General features: G+C 43.9%; 1 protein-coding gene across 27 annotated transcripts in view; it reads left to right on the forward strand.

The window, feature by feature from the left end:
- Celf2 (CUGBP, Elav-like family member 2) overlaps window positions 1-22,034 on the forward strand; it is an 825,373-nt gene that overhangs the window by 290,800 nt on the left and 512,539 nt on the right. For 11 of the 27 annotated variants that reach the window (XM_063276298.1, XM_008771863.4, XM_063276299.1 and 8 more), the window contains exon 1: window positions 15,216-15,879. The exons of the other annotated variants lie outside the window; for them this stretch is intronic. In XM_063276298.1, coding sequence (XP_063132368.1) covers window positions 15,827-15,879 — 53 coding nt within the window. In that variant the 5' untranslated portion in view covers window positions 15,216-15,826. Of the gene's footprint in view, window positions 1-15,215; window positions 15,880-22,034 lie in introns of those variants that run through there. 27 annotated transcript variants of the gene reach the window in all.

Genomic DNA, 22,034 nt, shown 5'->3' on the forward strand with positions numbered 1-22,034 from the left:
CAGTAGAAGGGATACTGTCTATCGTGGTGAGAAAATCATGGTGGCAGGAGCTTGAGGCAGCTGCCTGAAATGCTTCCATAGTCGGAGGCAATGCTACAGTTTAGTCACTGTCTCCTTTCTATCTGGTCCGAAAGCTTAGCCTAGGGAATGGTGCCACCCACAATTTGTGGAGTCTTCCCACTGCCAATTAACCTAATCTATAAAACCCTTCCAGGTATACCTAGAGGTTTGCTTCTGTGGTTATTCTTAATCATAGATGGTTGGCATTCGATATAAGCTATCATATGACCTAAATTCCTTCATGGGGATGAATAGATAAATATGTGGTCTACACGTTCAACAGAATCATATCCAACCCTAAAAGTCATGGTAGCCTGTCGTTTGTAAAATGGGTGAACCTGAAGGGCATTACATTAAGTGAAATAAGCCACACCACATGGTCTCCGTTACATATAGATTTGACAAAGGTAATGCCATAGAAGCAGAGAATAGGTTGGTGTTTTCTCACAGGGTAGGAATAGGGAATAGGGAGAGAGTAAGGGATTGCCAAGGTATGGGCCAAAGGATAAGAAATGTTAGGAAAAATAATCTAAAGATGGTGATCATAGTTAATAAAATATGTCACTAAAATTGAAAAAAAAAATGTTTAAATGTCCTCCCTGCCAAGTTAGAGGAAAGGGAAGCAAGGCATTCGCTATTCAGCACATAAAGCCAAGGTTCTGTGAGGGCCATATGTATGCTTAATGGCCGCTCCGTAGTCCCATGGCTCAGCTACTTCATCTGTGCATTTGTCTTGGCGTGACAATGATAGCTTCAGACTGGGATGGGACACTGGGGTACATGTTTTATTTATCAAACCCTGACCTCCAGGTTCTCCCAGCATCCTTCACTCTCTACCTGGCACACCCTGCCCTCATCCCTGAACTTTTCAGCCCAGGGGCTGGGCTGCCCATCCCCCAGAGGATCTTCCCTAAATAATCCAGTTGTTTTGCCCTGCCCCCTTGTCCTCTTGGCACAGATGCTCTTTCTCTCTTTTTCTTCCCCCTCTTCCCCTTTTCTTTCCCCATGGTGACTTCCCTGGCCTCAGTCCTTGGGACCAGTGAACTTGCCTGAGAGCAACTTCCCAATAAATCTGTGTATATATAATCTAATCTGGTTTATATATAATCTGAATTGGCTCATTTCACTGGCAGAGTAATATAACCTATCACCTATAGATGACTGATTATTTCCAAATGAACTCTGTCTGTCTCTGTCTCTGTCTCTCTGTCTCTGTCTCTCTGTCTCTCTCTGTCTCTCTGTCTGTCTCTCTCTCTGTCTCTCTCCCCCCCCCCGTGTGTGTGTGTGTGTGTGTGTGTGTAGATGTGTGTGCAGGTATGTGTCCCTGTGAAGGACAACCTCAAGGATCATTGCTCAAGGGTCATCCACCAATCTTTCTTTGTTTTTGAGACAGGGTCTTACACTAGCTTAGTACTTGGCAAGAAAGCTAAGCCATGTGGCTAGTGAACCCAGGGGTCTACCTTCCTCTGCTTGCCGGGGGTTAGACTGTATACCGCCATGTGCATCTGGGGGGTTGACTTGTCAGTTTCTTTGATTGTTGTTTTTCTTTTTCAGGCAGTTTCTGGATTTGAATTCAGGTCTTGGTGCTCGCTAGGCAAGACCTTAATCAACCGAGTTTTCTCCCCCCGCCCCCATACAAGCTTTCTGTATGTTGTGATTCGATTCCAAGAATGGAAGCCAAATTAACAGAAAACAAACGGCTTCTGGTTATTTACAGGAAGTCCAGAGAGGTAGGGAGAGGGAGGGAGAAACGGAAACGCGTTGCCATAGTGACCAGGTGGTCTACCATCTCCCTAGAGAGGTGGAAGAGCAAAATGTATTCTGGAGTTAAGCATAGTGAAAAAGAAAAAAAATACATATCAAAGTGAAGTGGATGTAAACACTCCCCCATGCCTCTGAAGAGAACATCTACAGCACACTCCTCCCAATTAGTATTTGCCTATAAGGATTAAGGCGTGGGGATGTGGTTTTGTCTGTTTTGTTTTGAGACAGGGTGTCACTGTGCAATGCAGGCTGGCCTGGGACGAGGATTATCACTGTGCTTACCACCTCCAGCTCGAATTAGGTTATTAAAACAAAGCCATGGAGAGCCGCAGACACACACAAAGGAAAGCATCAGAAAGTAAGCCATAGAGAAGTTGGCCAAACACTTGCCTTCAGAGTGAATTCAACACTTCAACAAAGAATTCCAAACCTACGCGTAAATAGGCCTTGTAGAGAGAGCACTAGATTAAATGGGATGAGAACTGTGTGGACTTGTGATAACTTTAATACGTGTTAAATATTCAGTAATAAAAAGTCCTCCCTCCCTGCATTTCTAATTATAAACTGGCATACTCATTTAAACATTGTCAGCAAGAAATCAGGATTTTCGATTTTCAGTGGTTCAGCAAGAAGAAAGCCCTTAAGGTCTGATACCACACATGCCACGAGAGAAAAAAAAATCTTATTTAAAAGGTTAGATCAAGACTTTCTCTGAAAACAAAGTATAATGCTTCCTAGTCCTTAATGCCAGCCTAATGCCAAAGGTATAGGGCTTTTATTTAATGCTATTATAATTAATTGATTTTCATCTTGTCTTTTTATTTTATTAGTTGTTGATGATGATGTTGTTTTGAGACAGGATCTCTCATGGAGTGCAGGGTGGTCGTGAACATCTGACTCTCCTGCCTCTCCCGACTCTCCTGCTTCTCCTGCTTCTCCTGACTCTCCTGCTTCTCCTGCCTCTCCTGCTTCTCCTGACTCCTGCTTCTCCTGCTTCTCCTGACTCTCCTGCTTCTCCTGACTCTCCTGCTTCTCCTGCTTCTCCTGACTCTTCTGCTTCTCCTGACTCTTCTGCTTCTCCTGCTTCTCCTGCCTTTCCCGACTCTCCTGCTTCTCCCGACTCTCCTACTTCTCCTGCTTCTCCTGCTTCTCCTGCTTCTCCTGACTCTCCTGCTTCTCCTGCTTCTCCTGCTTCTCCTGCTTCTCCTGACTCTCCTGACTCTCCTGCTTCTCCTGCTTCTCCTGACTCTCCTGACTCTCCTGCTTCTCCTGCTTCTCCTGACTCTCCTGCTTCTCCTGCTTCTCCTGACTCTCCTGCTTCTCCTGACTCTCCTGCTTCTCCTGCTTCTCCTGACTCTCCTGCTTCTCCTGCTTCTCCTGCTTCTCCTGACTCTCCTGCTTCTCCTGACTCTCCTGCTTCTCCTGACTCTCCTGCTTCTCCTACCTCTCAGATGCTGGGACTACAGATGTGAAGATTACAGTTTTTGTGGTGCTTCGCACATGCTAGGCAAGCACTCTACCAACTGTACTATTTTCCCAGCCCTTTAAAAACAGAACATGCTTTATAGTCAAACAAAAGGGAGGGACTGCAGAGAAGCCTCCGAACTGGCTGCTCTTGCAGAGGACTCTTGGGCTCAGTCCTCAGCACCTACACAATGGTTCACAACCATCAGTAACTATAATTCCAGGCCATCTGATTCTCTCTTCTGGTTTCCTTGGGCAATGCATGCACATGGTACACATACAGGCAAGACACTTATGCACATAAAATAAAAATAAATCCACCCTTTAAAAAAATAGAAAAACAAGAGCTGGCTAAAGAGGAAATCCAGTTTCTTCTGTGTTCTTCCAATTCCCATAAAAAAACAGTATGGATTACGGAGAGAGAGAGGTCGAGCTAGCTTCCCAGGAAGCCTCACAAGGCCACTGGAGGGAGAGGTGAGTCAAGATGCTTGCAGCACCCAGCAGTGATTCTGTAATTAATGGATTTTGAGCTCTATGAAAAGCATTCTTTGTCTGTACGTCAAGAGAGGGCTTTGTGTTTTCTGTCCATTGTTTTTATTGTTGCTTTCCATCATCTGAGCCAGATACATTCTTTTTCTTCCCAGATTAAGTGCAGTTCTCAGTGACTGCGCTCTTTTCTCAGTTTTGATCCCTTTTTGTGAGGTGAGCATCAGCTCCTCTGTAGAAACCATGGTGTGGCAGAGGTAGCTTACACCTTACGGGCTTTCTTTTCCATTGGGAAAGCCATGCCTATCTGATGGTTATGGGATGCCCTAGTAATTTACACAATGAAACACTTCAGCCAGCTCACTGCTGCTACAAGCTCTCCTATTAAAGAGAAGTGCCCTGTGCCTGGTCTTCAGTATGAGTGGAAGAAAATGTAGGTGATGTGAAGAGAAAAGACTGCTGAACCAATAAAGCTGCTTCAAGTAGGATGGATGGATGGACGATGAATACAATAGATAGATAGATAGATAGATAGATAGATAGATAGATAGATAGATAGATAGATGATGAATACAATAGATAGATAGATAGATAGATAGATAGATAGATGATAGATGGATGATGGATGGATGATGAATACAATAGATAGATAGATAGATAGATAGATAGATAGATAGATAGATAGATAGATGATGGATGGATGGGCCGGCAGATGAATAAACAGATATATAGATAAGATAGATGGATGGATGGATAGATGGGTGGGTGGATAGATGGACAGACAGACAGACAGAAAGATAGAATGGAAAATTGATGTGTTTTAATGAGCACCTCCCCTTCTTACAGTGTAGTACTTCTCTATAGATTAGGACAAATACACAATTCTTAGTAAAATACTGCTACCACATTGTTCATAACCAACTTTGTTGTAAACCACATTATTTATAACGCCCTGCCTTCTTGCTTACTTTATATTTAAACTCTTTCAAAGCTATGCCATCAAAATATCTTTTTAGTGGTGTCACACTATCCCATTTCATAGGTATAAAAATGTGTGTATAAACATAAATATTTATGTAATGCACCTTGTTGGATATTTAAACTTACTTATAACTCATTAATGTATACCAATATATCCAACACTTCTGTGAAGGTCTTACTGCACTGGATATATGCAATATTTCCTTTTTTTTCTACAAATGATATTCTTATCAATGCTTTGAGAATTTTATACAATGTATTCGATCTCATTCACACCCCATTCTCAGTCACACATCCCCAGCTGGTCCCATATTTACCTTTTCTTAACTACTCACCCAGCCCCTACCCTTTGACCATGTCCCTTCCCCTCTTTCAACTCATCAGGCCTAATTTTCACTGTTCAAACACTTGTGGATGTGGCTCCTACCCTGGAGACTGCCTGACCTACCAGGGTCTCACCCTTAGGAAAACTGAGTCTCTCTCCCTTTGTTGTTTTTAACAATTGCTTTTTAAGAATATCCTCTGGAATTGTTTTTACTTGAAAGAAGAGTCAGAAATTACCACACCTCTGGTTTTTCTTTTCTCCAAATTTCTGCGGTTTTACTTCTGTTTGCACTGTGTGATAGCTAATTCTGCTTTCAAAAAGAACTGAGGTCAGGTTTTGCACCCACAAAGCTTGACCCTATGGAATGTACTTCCTCCAGCAAGACTCCACCTCCTAAAGGTTGCAGATCCTCCCCAAACAACACTACCAGCCGGAGACCAAGCATGTAAAAACAACGAGAACCTATGAGGAACATCTGCACTTCAGCCACAATATTATTGTGGGCAGCTGGCCATTGTAACACTCTAAGCTCTGTGGTTCAGAGCAAGAGGTAGCCTGATGCTCTTGTCAGGGAGCAGAGGAACAAACTGAGCTTCCTTGGCTCTACTGGCAAACCGCTAGCTTCTTCCTCCTGGCTTGATCTGTGAATTAACCATATTCACAGAAAAGATTTGTTTAAAATCACATTGCTCTTTCTATAAATAGTCCACTCCAATTACATTTATGATGCTAACACGTCCTCACCAGTCTTCCTGACTGTCAGTAGAAGATGCCCTTTGCTTGTGAAGAAACAGCTGCCTGGAGTCAGACTCACCTGTGCTGTGCATTAACCATGAGAATCCTTTACACTCGCTTTCATCATTTGAAAAGCAGAAGTCAAATAGAGCCTGCCCCATAGACTTAGTAAGCCCTGGTTCAATACAGCTGCTAGACATATCTATACACTGTATCCTAGACCCACTCACTAGACAAATCTATACACTGTATCCTAGACCCATTCACTAGGCATATCTATACATTGTGTCTTAGACCCATTCACTAGACAATGTATCCTAGACCCATTCACTGGTCATATCTATACACTGTATCTTAGACCCATTCACTGGTCGTATCTATACACTGTGTCCTAGACCCATTCACTGGTCATATCTATACACTGTATCCTAGACCCCTTCACTAGACAAATCTATACACTGTGTCCTAGACCCATTCACTAGGCATATCTATACACTGTATCCTAGACCCATTCACTAGACAAATCTATACACTGTGTCCTACACCCATTCACTAGGCATATCTATACACTGTGTCCTAGACCCATTCACTAGTCATAACTATACACTGTGTCCTAGACCCATTCACTGGTCATATCTATACACTGTATCCTAGACCCATTCACTAGACATATCTGTACATTGTATTCTTGCCAGTGCTCTTTGCAGAGCATAAAACATAGCAATGCTATCTGTGGATTGGTTGTTGTACTTCACAGCAATAAGTGAAGGGCTTGAAAAATGCATAGCCATGTGGCATAGTAATTTTATGACGATTAATCTAATTTTCTGTTTTGAAGGCAAGAGCTACATTTTTGTATGAAGTTGCTTTTTGTTCAGTAACTCGGTTTCATTTTACTATACAAAGTATTGATCTGAAACATATTGGAATTTTCAGAAAGCGAAGGAGAAGGAAAAAGTCACCCTTTGTCACAGTGGGATGCCCGGCCTTGCTTGAGAGACAAACTTGATAATGTTTCATAAGCTAAAGTGTCCTTCGGTTTCTAAATAAATACTCCATAACGCAATCTCTATAGTGTGTTTTCTGTAGTTACTACCTTAAGGGAGATGAACAGGAAGCTGTTTAGATCTCTCGCTCTGGCTGGACCCACTGCACATTTTACACATTGGCACTCCCCTCTGTGACTTGCCTCCCCCTCAATGATCCCAGAGCAATAATCCAGGCGAGGCAGTTCACGAGTAGAATTTGGCATTGTGTCATTGATGGGCAACTTGGCAAGTGTGTTTGGCTTTGCTCTGAGACTCAGATTTCCCTCTTCAAACTGGCAAGGAGTTAAGTCTTTAAGCACACCACCCAGAAGAACAAAATGCAAAGCAAAAGAAAAGATAAAGATTGGGAAATCAATATTCAGGCATTCCTCCCTGGCCCACAACATGGAGACCAAACAATACGTCTCTCTTTCGAGTGTCTCTTTTGTGCCTGTCGCTGTAAACCACCAGTGTTAACAAAGACAGGCTGGGAATCGGAAGAACTCGACCTGAACATTGCATCTGCCCTGGCAGCTCAGGAGTTAACTAAAGCTCTGATATTTTTTTGCCTCCTGGATGGACTGAATTTGGCCTGTGATTCCTCTGAATGGCATGTGAAGCAGCCGGCTGGGTGTGAGTCCCCTTCATCTCCCTTCTTCCTCACTTGTCAAATATGTCTGGCAGAGACCCAACTTCCCCCTCCTGACTCCACTCCACTTTGCTCTCCTGTGCAGCTGAACAAGATTCCAAATGAGAAACAGCATTCTTTCCCAAGCTCTAAAGAAGGGCCTGAGTCCAGTGAAAACTTACCAATAAATATGTGGACCCTGAATTATATTGTGCAGTGGTCCTTCTGCTATTCTTAGCAGGTTTCAAAGCTGTTTGTTTAGTCTGTTTAGAGATCCTTCAGGGTTTTGGCTTTTCTTTCTTTCTTTCTTTTTTTTTTTTTTAAGTTTATAGTGTCCTGGAACAGTGATTCCTCTGTCATTGACAAAGCACCAAAACACGTATCTTTGTTCCTAGGTTTTTCATAGTACCAGAGGTTGCAAATAGAGCACAAAAGCACTTGGAATTCCATTAAAGTTGCATTCCTTTATCTAAAAGAAGGGGGGGGGGGATGCTTTCTTGGGAAGTTTTGTCCATAGACACGGTTAAGTGAGGCTATCTACAACTTGCATTCCGTGTAACTGAAGATTAATGGTTAACCCTTTCCTGTGCTGCCCGCTGAGAGCAGAAGTTTGCAGCAAAATGAAGAAAATACAGCAGCCTTGTTAACTGACTGTGGTTGATTGGTTGGTTGGTTGGTTGGTTGTAAGTTTGTTTGTTTTTAAATTACTGTATTTCAATGCCTCATCAATAGCATCAGAAGCACCATTACAGATCCAGATAAATAAGCTAACCTTAACAGTGATGCTACTTGAAAGTTAGATTGTTAATAGGCAGTGATAGTGGATGCCTTTAATCCCAGCACTTGGGAGAAAGAGGCAGGTGGTACTCAGTGACTTCAAGGTCAGGGCCACACAAAAAAAACCCTCTCTTAGGGAAAAGAATGAAGGAAGGCAGAAAATTAGCCTGTTGTATGATTGCCAGATCCCAGAAATGAAAACACAGGGCCCACAATTGAAATTGAAATTTCCAAATTAATGAATTAATTAGTTAATTAATTAATTAAACAAACATTTTTTAGTATCTGTCTTATATAGTATTTAGGTACATAGTTATACTAAAGTATGACTCATTGTTTCTCTGAAATACAGCACAAGCCAAGCATACTGTATTCTATCCGGTGACCCTGGTCCATCCCGTGTTCTCAGCTGTGAGCCATTTAAAGCATGTAGAGCTTCTGCAAACTTTCCAGGGTCAAGGAAAAGCACACAAGTTTCTTAGCTCCTTCCATCTGTCAACTTAAAACCCTTCACACATCCTCAAGCCCAGAAAGCCTTCTCTTCCAGGAGCAGAACACATTTCCAGTTAGTCATTCCACACCCGTCAGAGAAGGCACTCAGCCATTTGAGGAGAAGGTGAGATCTGGCAGCTATGAAGACAGGAAGACCGGGACACACAGACCTGCCCAGAGTCTTTGTCGGAAGTAGCACAATGGGAAAGGAGTGGGAGAGAAGCAAGCTTTTCTAAAACCAAAACAAGAAAACTTTTAAGAAACTCAGATTCCTAGGAAGAAACTATATTTTGTCAGAAATGGAAAAGGAACGATTAAAAAAAAAAAAAAAAACAGCGTTAGGGGAATGAGTGGGTCCAAACATGAGGACCTGGTTTAAGTCCATGTGACCCATATAAAAAGCTGTGCCTGCCTATAACCCTGGCACTGTGGGACAGAGACCCATGCCACCTATCCAAAGGGATAGCTTCTGATTCACTGAGGGACCCTGTATCAAGTCAATAGAGAGGAAGGCAAGAGAGAGCGACACAACATGGCCTCCTTTCGACTCTACTTGAGCATACAGATGCATACTCACAGGCACGTACTAGGAATATCACATATGTACATGTGTGCACATATGCATGGGTGTGCACACACACACACACACACACACACACACACACACACTTTTAAAAACAATCAAAAAGAAAATAAAACAAAGGACAAAAATCAAATAAAAAGATTTCTTTCTTTCTGTAGTTAGAAAGTCTTGGGCTGGAAGATGCTCACTTTCTAAAACACCTGACCCCTAAGCATGAAGACCTCAGTTTTAGAACCCCAACCCCAGAACCCACAGGAACCCCCCCGAATCTGGTAACACATACATGGAATACAGGCAAGATGGGCAGGCAGAAGCTTCTGGACTGGCTAGCCTAGCCTGCTTGTCCCAACCAACAGAGGGAAAGTACCTAGATAAGTATTAGAAGTTATTCTCTTATCTCTGCAGTCCCACAGCATATCAAGCACGCACACTCACACACACACACACACACACACACACACACACACACACACACCACACACACACATCCAACAACAACAAAAATAAAACTAATTTCTTGACTGCCAGAAATCTGAACTCTGACTGACAGGAGAGAAACAAGCTGTGACCTCATACGTCTCTTTCTGAGTCCCTGCAGAATGCTGGTTTAACTTACAGTTGGTGGTGAATCCTTTCCTTCGTTTGGCTGCCTCACGAATCACGTGTTTGCTACTCCTCCGACACGTCTCTGGTGTCATGTCTCTGACTGCAATGGTACATGTTCAGCCACAGAAAACTACCCAAGGTGCCACAGAATAAGGAATTGTTCTGCTTACTGGCTGACGTTAACCTCCTGGATTGGCGTTTTTTGTTGTTTTGTTTTGTTTTGTTTTGTTTTGTTTTGTTTTTTTCAAAATTGTTCTCAGGAGAGACCTGGTGCACAGTCAGGAGTCCTGGGTTCTGACTTGAACTCTGCATCTCTGTCTGCTGCCCACATAACCGGCATCAGAGCCTGTGGAGACACCGGCCCTAGAGCCTTGTTGCTTGTACGGAGCAGACAGAAGTGGTGGATTTTGCCTTCTCAACACTGAACTCTTTTCACAGATAAAAATCTTAGACCTGGGGAAGTGGGGAGGAACTGGGAGAAGTAGAGGGGAGAGAAACTATAATCAGAATATATGGTATGAAAAAAATCTAATTTTAATCATCATCATCATCATCATCATCACCACCACTACCAACACCACCATCATCACCATCACAATCATCAACACCACCACCACCATCATCACCATCACAATCACCACCACCACCATCATCATCACCATCACAATCATCACAATCATCACCACCACCACCACCACCACCACCACCACCCCCCCATGATCATCACAATCATCACAATCACCACCACCACCATCATCATCACCATCACAATCACCACCACCACCACCATCATCATCACCATCACAATCATCACAATCACCACCATCATCATCACCATCACAATCACCAACACCACCACCATCATCACCATCACAATCACCACCACCACCATCATCATCACCATCACAATCATCACAATCACCACCACCACCATCATCACCATCACAATCATCACAATCATCACCACCACCACCACCACCATCATGATCATCACAATCACCACCACCACCATCATCATCACCATCACAATCATCACAATCATCACCACCACCACCACCACCATCATGATCATCTCAGCGCTGACTACTAAAGACGACCTAAACAATGAACGGGCTGGGGAGATCATTCATTCAGAAAGGCACTTGTCCCTCAAGTATGAGAAGCTGGGTTTGATCCCCAGGATTCACCTGGAAGCCTGGGTAGAGTGATACCCACTTGTAAGCCCAGACCCCAATAGGCTCACTGTCCAGTTAGTCTAGCCCAATCTGTGAGAGTTCCTATCTCAACAAGACATAGAGCACATGAGTAACACCACCTAAGGTTGACCTCTGATCTCTACACTTACCCATAGACAAAGAGAGAAACAGAGACAGAGACAGAAACGCGCACGCGTGTTATATACGCGCGAGATATACACACACATACATACGGATATGCATACAGGCATATACAGAGAAAGAGAAAGACATACACAGAGAGAGACTTACATAGCATACGTACATAGAGACATACAGAGAAAGAGAAAGATATACACACACACAGAAAGAGGCATGCATACATAGATATACATGTATGTATGTGTTGGGGGAGGGAAGGAAGAGACAGAGGTTTTTTAAATTCAAAAAAGAAAAAAGGCAATGACAGTGCAGGCCTGCAATTCCAGCGTTCAGAAGGCTGAGGCAGGAAAAACAGAGTTCAAGGCCAGCCTGGGCTACGTAGGGCGACTCTGTCTGAAACTGAACAAAGAACAGAATAATTAATTTTCATGTGAAGGAGTGAGTCACTTTATCAGAAGTGAGAAAAATAAGACCAAAGAATGATACCTCACAGCAACTCACACGGTGATACAGGAAAAAAGAAATACAGCGTCTCAAGGTGAACCTAACATTTTACTTCTGAGAATAAAATGTTTATTGTCCGCTTGCTGTGTTCCAGATAAGCTGTCTCAAATCTTAACAAAGCAACATTTTGTTTCTCTGCAGTAAGCACACTCAGACTTGATGGGAAACTTATAATTCTATGGCCTAACAATTAGCCGATCGATCTAGTTTGTCCCAGGACTTGGAGGACTGAGGCAAGAGGCTCGCTGAGAGTTCAAAGCCAGCCTGTACACATAGAGAACTCTGTCTCAAAAATCCAAGGCAGGTGCATTTAGCATAAGCATTCAGTGTAGCAGAAACAGAAAAAATGAGTGAAAAGGTAAGAAGATAAATTTGTCTCAATATACAGAATGAATATATAGTGCAAGTTAAGATAGTTGATTCTCAAAAGTTGAAAACAAAATACTGAATACATCACTTCTCTGCGTCATCTATAAACAAACAATTCCCGGAAATGGGTTTCAAAGGATGTTCTTCACTCCAGCAGCTTGAGAGTAACAGAGCAAGGCCTTGACCTGATCCTGACTCTACCCTCACCCCCTAGAAGGTGTTCTCTGCCAGAGAATCATGCTGTAAGAGGAAAACAGAGGGGCTGTGATTGCCCAGATGGGCTCGTAGGCATGACTGCTAAGCACAATGCCCAGAGATCAAGCCAGTTGCTTAATTTCTTCACGCCCCAGAGCCCTCATTTATACCAGGAAGGGGAGAACGCTGCTGGTGTCATAAACAAGTGAGCTACTAGGAGTGCCTGTGGCAACACGCACCCTGCTCTCAACGTTGAAACAGACTTTCGCTTTATCTATTCCTTAGGTCTGGATGCAAGGTTCTGTTTGAAAGGCAGGATTCTACTTCCTGCCTTTGAAAGGTTTTGAAAACCCCACTGCTCCAAAAGACTGTTATCCTTGGCCTGCTGGCTGATGGCCTGTGATCTTTACACTTGGAAGGCTGAGGCAGGAGAATTGCCAGGACTCAGAGAACGGGTGTGTGGACAAACTGGGTTTCAGTGAGACCCTACCTAAGAAAATCAAAATAAATTATTTTGCAGCTTAGAATCATGTTTATCCATTTGTCCTTTGGCCCAAAGCCAGGTCCCTCCCCCCACCCCCTCGCCCCCTTTCGTCCCATTAACCCTGAACTCTAAATATTAAGGCCCCATTGCTCTCCCTCCCTCAGCCCTGGATCCCTGTGGTACCGTGGGCTAATGAGATAAGGATGATGTCATTATAATTGCAGAAACTATTTCATGATAATCTTTTGTTTTTCTCTTGCTAACTTTCTAAAGGGAGAAACACTTTATTAATTATCTGAGCGCTGGCAGCCTTTTGGAAGTCCGCTCTATATGTAGGTTCCTGCTATTAGCCACATTGGATGAAGAGCTTGGGGACTAAAAGCGTTATGTAAATGTTTACACGAGATTATGACATGGCCCAGCTTCACACTGGGAGGGCAGGAGCAGCCCAGATAGAAGCATGAAGTCCCAGAGAGGTGGTGTTTTCTTTTCTTTCTTTTTTTTTTTTTGTTTGTTTGGTTTTTTTTTTTTTTTTTGGTTTTTTTTTTACAAGGTATGAAATTGTCTTTTAATTTTAGCATACAGACAGTCACACTCGTGAAGAGTGTCATTCACAGCCATTAGGGTGACCTTTATGACTGTGAAAGAAAGCAACTGTACATTGAGGGTTAACTGACTATTTTAAGAACTGGGGTGGGGAGCACGGAGAAGAGGGAAGGAGAGAAGTTGAAACAGAGTAGAATGTTTGACAATAAGAACGATAAGAACAGCAGCAGCTCCCAAAAGCAGGCTCTGTATGTCTCTCTCTGATGCTGAGAAAGAACCATGGTATTTACAAGATTGGTTCATATTCTCTCTCTCTCTCTCTCTCTCTCTCTCTCTCTCTCTCTCTCTCTCTCTCTCTCTTCCTCCTCCTCCTCTTCCTTTTCCCCCCTCCTCCTCCCCCTTCCCCCTCCCTCCTCTCTCCCCTCCCCTCTGTCCCCTCCTCTCTCCCCTCTCTCCTCTCTCCTCTCAATCCTCACCCCCTTCTCTCTCATTTTATTTTGTTTTAACTTTCGGTGAGTTCTACCTACCAGGAAATGTAATCCCTACCCCACCCCACCACCCTTGCCTGCAAGTTTAAAGAGGTCATTTGCAAGCATTCCCAGAATGGCAACAAGTACTCTTTCTAATGGATGCCTCTTGATGGTGTAGTGCTACCTAATAAATCCACTCCTCAGGCAGTGCTCTGGGGGATTCAAATCCAGGACCTCCTTCATACAACTCAAGAGCTCAGCAACTCTAGGACTGAGCTATATCCCGGCCTCTAAACTTCTTTCCAATGACCATACAAGGCCACTTCGAGGCCCTCCGAGGCCCTCCGTCTGCTCTTTGCACACAGGAGGATTCGCTTCCTTTACGCTGATTCTCCGTGTATGTTAATGATCTGACATTGTTCTTTTTAAAATTAGAGTAAGAAGAGGAGGGAAATTAACATCCAAGAAGCTACATGGAGTTTACAGGACTTGTGGCTTTGAAGAAAACGTTGACAGTCTGAGCAGCCTGGACTAGATGATTTCAAGGCTGTCTGCCTCCAGGATCCTGTGAGGACAGGTGACAGGAGGAAGAGTTCCTGCCGTAGCTTAGCTTCCGAGAAGCATTAGCAAGAGCCTACATCCCCCAGAGAAGACTGAGCCCAAGCCCAGGAGGCTGTGCTCAAGAAAAGAAGAATTCCATGTACTAAGAAAGAAATCCCTCACTCTGTCACTTCAGAAGGGTTAGCCAGGGACCATGGACACCACAGGAAAACAGTTCTGTCTGATTGTTCAAGTGCTTGCTTCCACTGTGTGTGTGCATCTGTGTGTCTGTGTGACTCTGTGTGTGTGTGTGTGTGTGTGTGTGACTGTGTCTGTGTATGTATCTGTATGTGTGCCTGTTTCTGTGTGTGTCTGTGTGACTGTAACTGTGTCTGGGTGTCTGGGTGTGTCTGTGTGTATCTGTATGACTGTGTCTGTGTCTGTGTGTCTGTGTGTGTCTGTGTGAAATGCCACAGCACTTGTGTGGAGGTCAGAAGACAGCTTGCAAGATTCACTTCTCTCCCTAGCCAAGGGGGGGGGAGGGTTCTAGGAATCAAACAAAGACTTGGCAAAGAAAAAAAAAAGTGCTTCTACCCACTGGGCCATCTCCGGGGCCCTGGTGTTTGGTCTTAAATAAAGGACAAAGGGGAAAGTTGGTAGAAATTCTGATATGTTCACTTCATCTTTAGTGATTGTGCATTTCCCTTTGTTATTTAAATTTAATGAGAGAGAAAAGAATGCGGGCTGGAAGGGCTGGGGGGCTGGGGGGAGGGAAATACTGTAGGAAATTGACACCAGAAAACATCGTAAATTCGAGCTTGTTAGCAGTACAGCTCCAGATTATTTTTTAAAAAACAAATCCTAGCAGTAATGCAGTTACAGCCTCAGAGGAAAGCTCTAAACCTGGTATCAGTGTCCCAGACCGAAGCCGGGAGAGACGGGAAGAAAGCAGCCTCGCCAGTCTTCTGAAGGGAATATGAAAGGAGAGCTCCGAGGCAGGAGAAGCCCCCCAAAGGAGGAGAAGGCTACAGCCCGCAGTAATCTGTAAATGATTGCTCCTAAAGTCTGGAAGCTTCAGGCTTGAGCCGTGTTTGTTCCAAAAGAAAGCCGAGGAGGATGGAGTTAATAAAGAGAGATTTAACTGAGAACTCTGGTTGGAATAAAGTGAGCTACAAAAAAAGGTCAAATTTGATCAGTTGGAGCAGATTACGGGGGCTTTTGAAGGGTGGTGTGGAGAGCTGGAACCGGTCTGGGAAGTAATAGAGCACAAGATTGATTCAGGGGGTGGAGAGAAGCCAGGACAAGCGCTTATCAGTCCTGGAAGGAGGAAGAGCCGAGCTGCTGGGCGCTGCTCCTCCAGCCTGAGCCCAGAGCCGCCTCTGCCTGCGTCCCTGTCGCCGGGTCCAGGCACCTCTGCTCTCCGATTTGCCTTCTTTCCGCAGCTCTCAGACAATGGTTTCCCTAATCTCTGACTTGGACTCCCTGAGAGGCTGGAAAGTGTTAAGGTAGGCCTGCTTCGCTTTCTCTCCCGCGCTATTTCCATTCAAGGCCAGCTCCTGCCCACCCCCACCAGCTAAAGAGAGCTTGGCATTCTCTAAGATGCCTGCGCTGGGTTTAAGTGACAAGCCAACATGGCCAGAGGAATACCGTGTTCTGATACAGACACAACTTTTAAGCAGACAGACCGGGCAAGCACATGAAAGTGGTCCTCAAGTTTCACCGCAGGAGAGCAGAGAGAACACGGGCTTCCTTCAGGAGCGTTCAGGGCTATTTCAATGCTCCCAAAGCTGGCCGGCTCAGAAATGAGTCCTTGGATTGAATTGTTTCAGAGGCCACCGAAGGGATGAAATAGAATATAGTGGAAGTTCTCATAGAAGAGTAAACTTTTTCAAAAAATCTTATTATGGCTCCCAGTTGAAGAGTCCAAAGAACTGTGTGTCCCTACTGTGAATTCTCCCTCCCCACCCTCCGGTCTCGGGTCAATTTTGGCAAAGTTGATATATACAAATTCAACTGATCAGGTAGAATGTATGTAGTAGTGATTCATTCTCTCTCTCTCTCTCTCTCTCTCTCTCTCTCTCTCTCTCTCTCTCTCTCTCTCTCTCGGTAAATACTGGGGCTGTTAAGTAGCTTAGCTGGTATAAGTAGCTTATCTAGCATGCAGAAGACCCTGGGTTTGGCCCAGTGTGCTATGGAAACTCAGCATGGTGGTGCGGGACCATAACCCCAGGTCTCAGGAAGTCAGACTGGAGTTCAAAGTCATCCTTGGCTACAAAGTGTATTTGAAAATAAACAAACAAATAATAAAATGTAAAAAGTGACCTCTGACTTGGTCATACCAGAACTTAGAACCTAAGCTAAAATGGGCAAGTTCATATGTCATTGCCACTTGAGTCCAAGCTGCACCTTTGGTGGTGTCCATGGTGAATTGGTGGGTTTAGCTTTACTATAAGTGGCATTTCCCCAGGGAAAGCATTTGAGACAGTTTTTAAAACATAAAAATGTTAAAATCAGGGGTATTTTTATTATTAAACGTGATTCTAGTCAGTTCTCATGTTTGCCCAAATACCTCCCCCAAAACATGGAGAGTTTTGTCAGAGTTAGACCAGAACAAGCAGAGAACACAGAGGAGAAGAAACAAGCTGGGGACCAGCCTACTGAGGTTTGCCCTATGTTAGCTGACTCCTTATGTCCCTTCCATGCCGCCTGCCTCTGATTTTATTATTTTGAAAACAATAGTCATAAACAAGAACAAATGGAAATGAGATCAATATTCTTCTCTTTCTCTGACATCATTTGTTGGGTTAGGGTTAGGGCTAGAAAAGTAAGTAACAAGTGATGGTGGTGTGTGAGGGGGACGGGTGGCACATACCAGGGACATGTAGAGTAGAGGATGTCTTTTATGGAGACAGTTTTTTCTTCCTGCCTTTAACTGGAATCTGCATATCAAGCTAAGTTTGTCAGAGTTACCTTTTGCTCCTTGGTCCTGACTCTTACATTCCAGAACTTTCTGTACATGCATCATAAAATATGAGCTATTTTATAAACTTTTTTCCAAATATAGCATATCCACCTTCAGCCACCCATCAAAGCGGTGACTGTAATGGCCACGGGCATCTCTGGTCTATGATGCTCACCAAATTGCCACATTATTTGTTGTTGGAGTTATTTATTATATTAACAATATGTTGTTACCTTATTCACGTATCGACAGGCCTTGGCTTGTATCGACAACAACACAGTGAACATCCTTATGGGTACAGCTTTTTGCTCTTATTAATTAAATTCCAGGATTTCTGAATGAGAAGGCTTACTTTATGGATCCTTTAGTGATTTTTTTTTTTTGCTGTTTTTTTGTGTGGTTGAACTTAATTTTTAAAAATTATATCTATTTCTTCATTTGTATGTGTATACTCATGAAACACACACACACACACACACACAGAGGGAGAGAGAGAGAGAGAGAGAGAGAGAGAGAGAGAGAGAGAGATCACACAGTGCCCATATATGAAAGTCAATAGACAACTCACAAGATCTCTCCTTCCACCATGTGACTTCTGAGCATCAAACTCATGTCCCTTAGACCTGACAGGAAGTGCCCTTACTTATTGAGCCATCTCCCCAGTCTCTGAAGCTCATTTTTAATTGGGATGTGGTAAGACATTTCTGTTAATGCTCTTATGGAGTAGATGTTAGAGCAGGGTTCATTCACCTTTTCTTTCCCCGAAGACTAACCCGTTTCTAAGACTGAAAGGTATCCTAAGAGTGCCTTCAAAGAATTCTTTTTGGGTGACTATTACTGCACAAGTAATACTAAGGGTAGGGTTCCGGCTTTAAAAATATGTGTGGCTGTGGTGGCAAACCTTGAAAATTCGGTCCTTCAAAGACCTTTCAAAAAAATGTTCCTGTAACCCACCTAACACTCTAGTGATGTTCCTGTGCTCATCTGCTGATATATCCCCTATATAAGCACTTCACGGTGCGCTCAGTGGAGCTGCAGATGTTTGGACCTAGGAAAGATAAACATCCTTACATGGATGGCTCTGGAGAGGTTATTCTATATGCCTCTTCCTGGCAGGACATCTATTAACTATGCAGAATCTTTTTCCAAGGTAAGGAATTATAAAGTGGTTGGATGTATTGACTTTTTATTTACATTTCCCACTTGCTTACCATGAGGTGTGCTTTTGGCTATCCTGTGGGGATGCGTCGACATCTATATATGTAATATGTATACATTCACTTGTGACGGTGCACACTCATATACAAGTAAATACGTGTGGGTGTCATGTGTTTGTGGAGGCCCAAGGAAAACTTTGGGTGTCATTCTTCTCGCTGCTATGCACCTTGGTTTGGTTTGGTTTGGTTTTCTGAGACCTGGTGTCTCGTTGGTATGGGCTTGTCTGTTTGGCTGGGCTGACTAGTTAGTAAGCCCCAAGGATTTACCTTTCTCTACCAACTCAACGGTAGGACTGAGCACACTACCAGACCAGGCCTTTCCCCTACTTAAATAGGACGTACCAGTTTGTTTTCTGCTTTTCTGACCAAATACCGTGACAAAGGTAACTTAAGGGAGAAAGATTCGAGTTTGATTTATAGTTCCAGAGGGATAGAGTCTGTCTTGATGGTGAGGCACGGTAGCAGTCAGAGGGAGCATACAGCAGACACAGAAAGCTGCCTGGTCACCTTTCACCTGGATGCAGCAAGCAACAGGAGAGCTCAGGAAACAGGGCAAGACTGTAAAGCCTCAAAACCCACCCCACCTTCTTCCAGCAAGGCTCAACCTCCTGAAGTTTCTATAACCCTCTCAAACAGTGCTACCAACTAGGGACCGAGTGTTCAAATGCCTGAACCTATGGGGGAAATTTTTCATCCAGACCTTTACACATAGGTTCTGAGGATCGAATTCCAGTGCCCACACTTAAAACTTACTCAGCAAGCACTCTTGCTTCAAACCACCTACTTGGCTATTTTTGACCCATTGATCTGTTTACTGGTCCACAGTAATTCTCTGTCTCTAATGTTTAGGAGAAGCAAAGATTGAGGTTAGTTACATCAGTGGGTACCCCAACAGAAGCACACGGTGTGTGCTCTAATGCCATTGTCAGTTGTCTGTGACAAGAGTTTGGTCAACAGATGCTTTTAAACATCTATAGAAATTGGATACAAGACCTCATTCTAGTAGGAAAAAAAAGAGAGCAACTTCTGCCCTTGCCGATCACCAGTTGAGTCAAAGCCTTGTTCTTGACATTAACAGAGCATCAGAGGGCAGAAAAGTGTTCAGCCCATACATCCTAGCATGTTTTGAGCTGTTTGGTCAGGAAGGAGGCCTGGAGTCCTGCTGCAGCTGCCGCTATTAAAAAGTAACTGCTAGAGGTGATTTTTAAGTGTGTGTGTGTGTGTGTGTGTGTGTGTGTGTGTGTGTGTGTGTGTCACAGTTGAGTGTTGTAAGATAGGACATTAAAATGGAAAGATTTTTATGCCTTTGGGGTGATTTGAATGAAAATGGCCCCCACAGGCTCACTATTGGGAGGTGTGGTTTCGTTGGAGGAAGCGCGTCACTGGGGGTGGGCTTTGAGGTTTCAGATGCTCAAGCCAGGCCCACTTTCACTCTCTCTTGCTGCTGCCTGCCAGTCCAGGTGTGGAACTCTCAGCTACCCCTCCAGAACCAAGTCTACCTATGAACCACTACGCTTCCCACCATGACAGTAATGGACTAACCCTCTGAACTGTAAGCCATCGTGAACTAAACATTTCATTTTTGTAAGCGTTGCTGTGGTCATGATGTCTCTTCGCAGCAACAGAAACACTAAGACACGTCTTCTAAACAAAATGTTTGGAGATTAATATACCATTATTTCAGGGCACACCCCTGAGTCCTGAGCTCCTCTGTAGAACTTGGTCGCTGCAACGCTCTATCCTAGTTCTGTGTTTGACCTACGGCAAGATCAAGTGCTGTTGGCTGTCTTCATTCTTCTCTACCCAAGTGACATGAGTGAAACCTACTGACTCCAAAAGACACACCAACAAAACCTCAGGACTCCCCTTTTGATCTCTGGGAAAGCATGAAATCCACAACTTCACAAGAAAAGGAAGGAGGGAGGGGAGGAGGGAGGGAGGGAGGGAGGGAGGGAGGGGGGAATATTACCAAATCAAGAAAAAGGTAGAAGATTTTGTTGTAGGACTATGAGTAGAAGAAAACGAAGCAGCCTGAAGCCTGCTGACAGTATGGTCACTATACAGTTTCTTGTTCATGAGTATTGCTTGAAAGATAAAAAGAAAGAGACTAATGAAGGAAACTGATCAGGGGCTAGAATGCCGGGCAGATGGCTGCCCCTTACCCTACCGCACTCCTGCAACTCTCCTATATTGTAATGAAGGGATTGTGATCAAGGGGTGAAGGGACTGGAAGTCACAGGCTCCTTAGTGGGACGAGTGATATAGCATCCTCAATTTTCTTCTCTCACAGAGGGGTTTTGTTCCTCACCTGCACTTCCATTTTCCCCATGCATCCTCACATAAAGACAGGCCAGCCCTGAAGTCTCAGAAGGTCCCACTGTGGGCTATACAGAAGCTGAATAGGATGCAGATTCTCTCTATTGGGTCCCCATGAGCTCCCTTTCCTGCTCTAGTAGGTGTCTGAAGCACACCATTACCCATCCTGGTATTCATAAGAGAAAAGTAGACAGCATTCCCTGGTCCTTTGTTTTTTTTATCTTAATTCACATCCAATCACTTCGAAGCTCCCCCAGATCTCTGCTCTCATGGACTTTTTGGCCAACACTTCTTCCTGTTTCAACCCCTACGAGTGGGCAATGCAAACATTTCCAAAGTCATCCATTAGACTCTGTTACTTTCCTAGGAAAGCCAGTGTCCTCCCCCTCCCATCTGACAGGACCTATGTCAACCTCTACGGATGCCTTTCTTCCCTCTTTCCCAGCTCTTGTTGCTCCTCTTCCTCACATACACAGCCAACCTCAAGTGGGCTTTAACTGCATAAGTTATTGCTTCCCTACCCAGAAGTCTCTCCTCAACTGTTGTCAGGGCAGTCCTACCAGTGATGCCTCCCCCAGTTCCCACCCTAAAATCACCCACACGGTACTCTCAAACTCATCCCCAAAAGCAGGGAAATATTCAATATTCAGCTACTTTTTAATGATAAAAAAAATGTCAAGGCCTCACGGTTCAACTCATATTCTCATTGTGAAAGGCCTGTTGTGTTCATACGTACTTGATTCCTGTCTCTCCCTCCCTCATTAGAGTGAATTTGTAGATTTCGTTGCTGTGTAGTTCGGTGTCTAAAATATCCCCTTGCTGGTTTTGAGCAGACAATAAGTAACAGAGTAAGGCATGAATGAATGAAGTGGTCTATCATGGTCTATCATCAGACCATAAAATCTATATGGACAGAAGCTTTGAGTATTATTCACACCATAACTGCCTTGCTTCTCATGGTGGCTTAGTGCCGTGATCATGGATGGATGGATGGATGGATGGATGGATGGATGGATGGATGGATGGATGGTTCCCCATTCCTGTTTGTGTTAGTTCTGTACCAGCCAGCAAAACCCTCGATTCAGTCATATGGAATTTTTTTGTGATGTTCCCTGAGAGCCCAAACAGGCCTCTTTATTGTTCAAATGGAATCTGTCCCCTCTAC

Source organism: Rattus norvegicus, chromosome 17 (genome assembly GCF_036323735.1).
Source record: "Rattus norvegicus strain BN/NHsdMcwi chromosome 17, GRCr8, whole genome shotgun sequence".
NCBI lineage: Eukaryota > Metazoa > Chordata > Mammalia > Rodentia > Muridae > Rattus > Rattus norvegicus.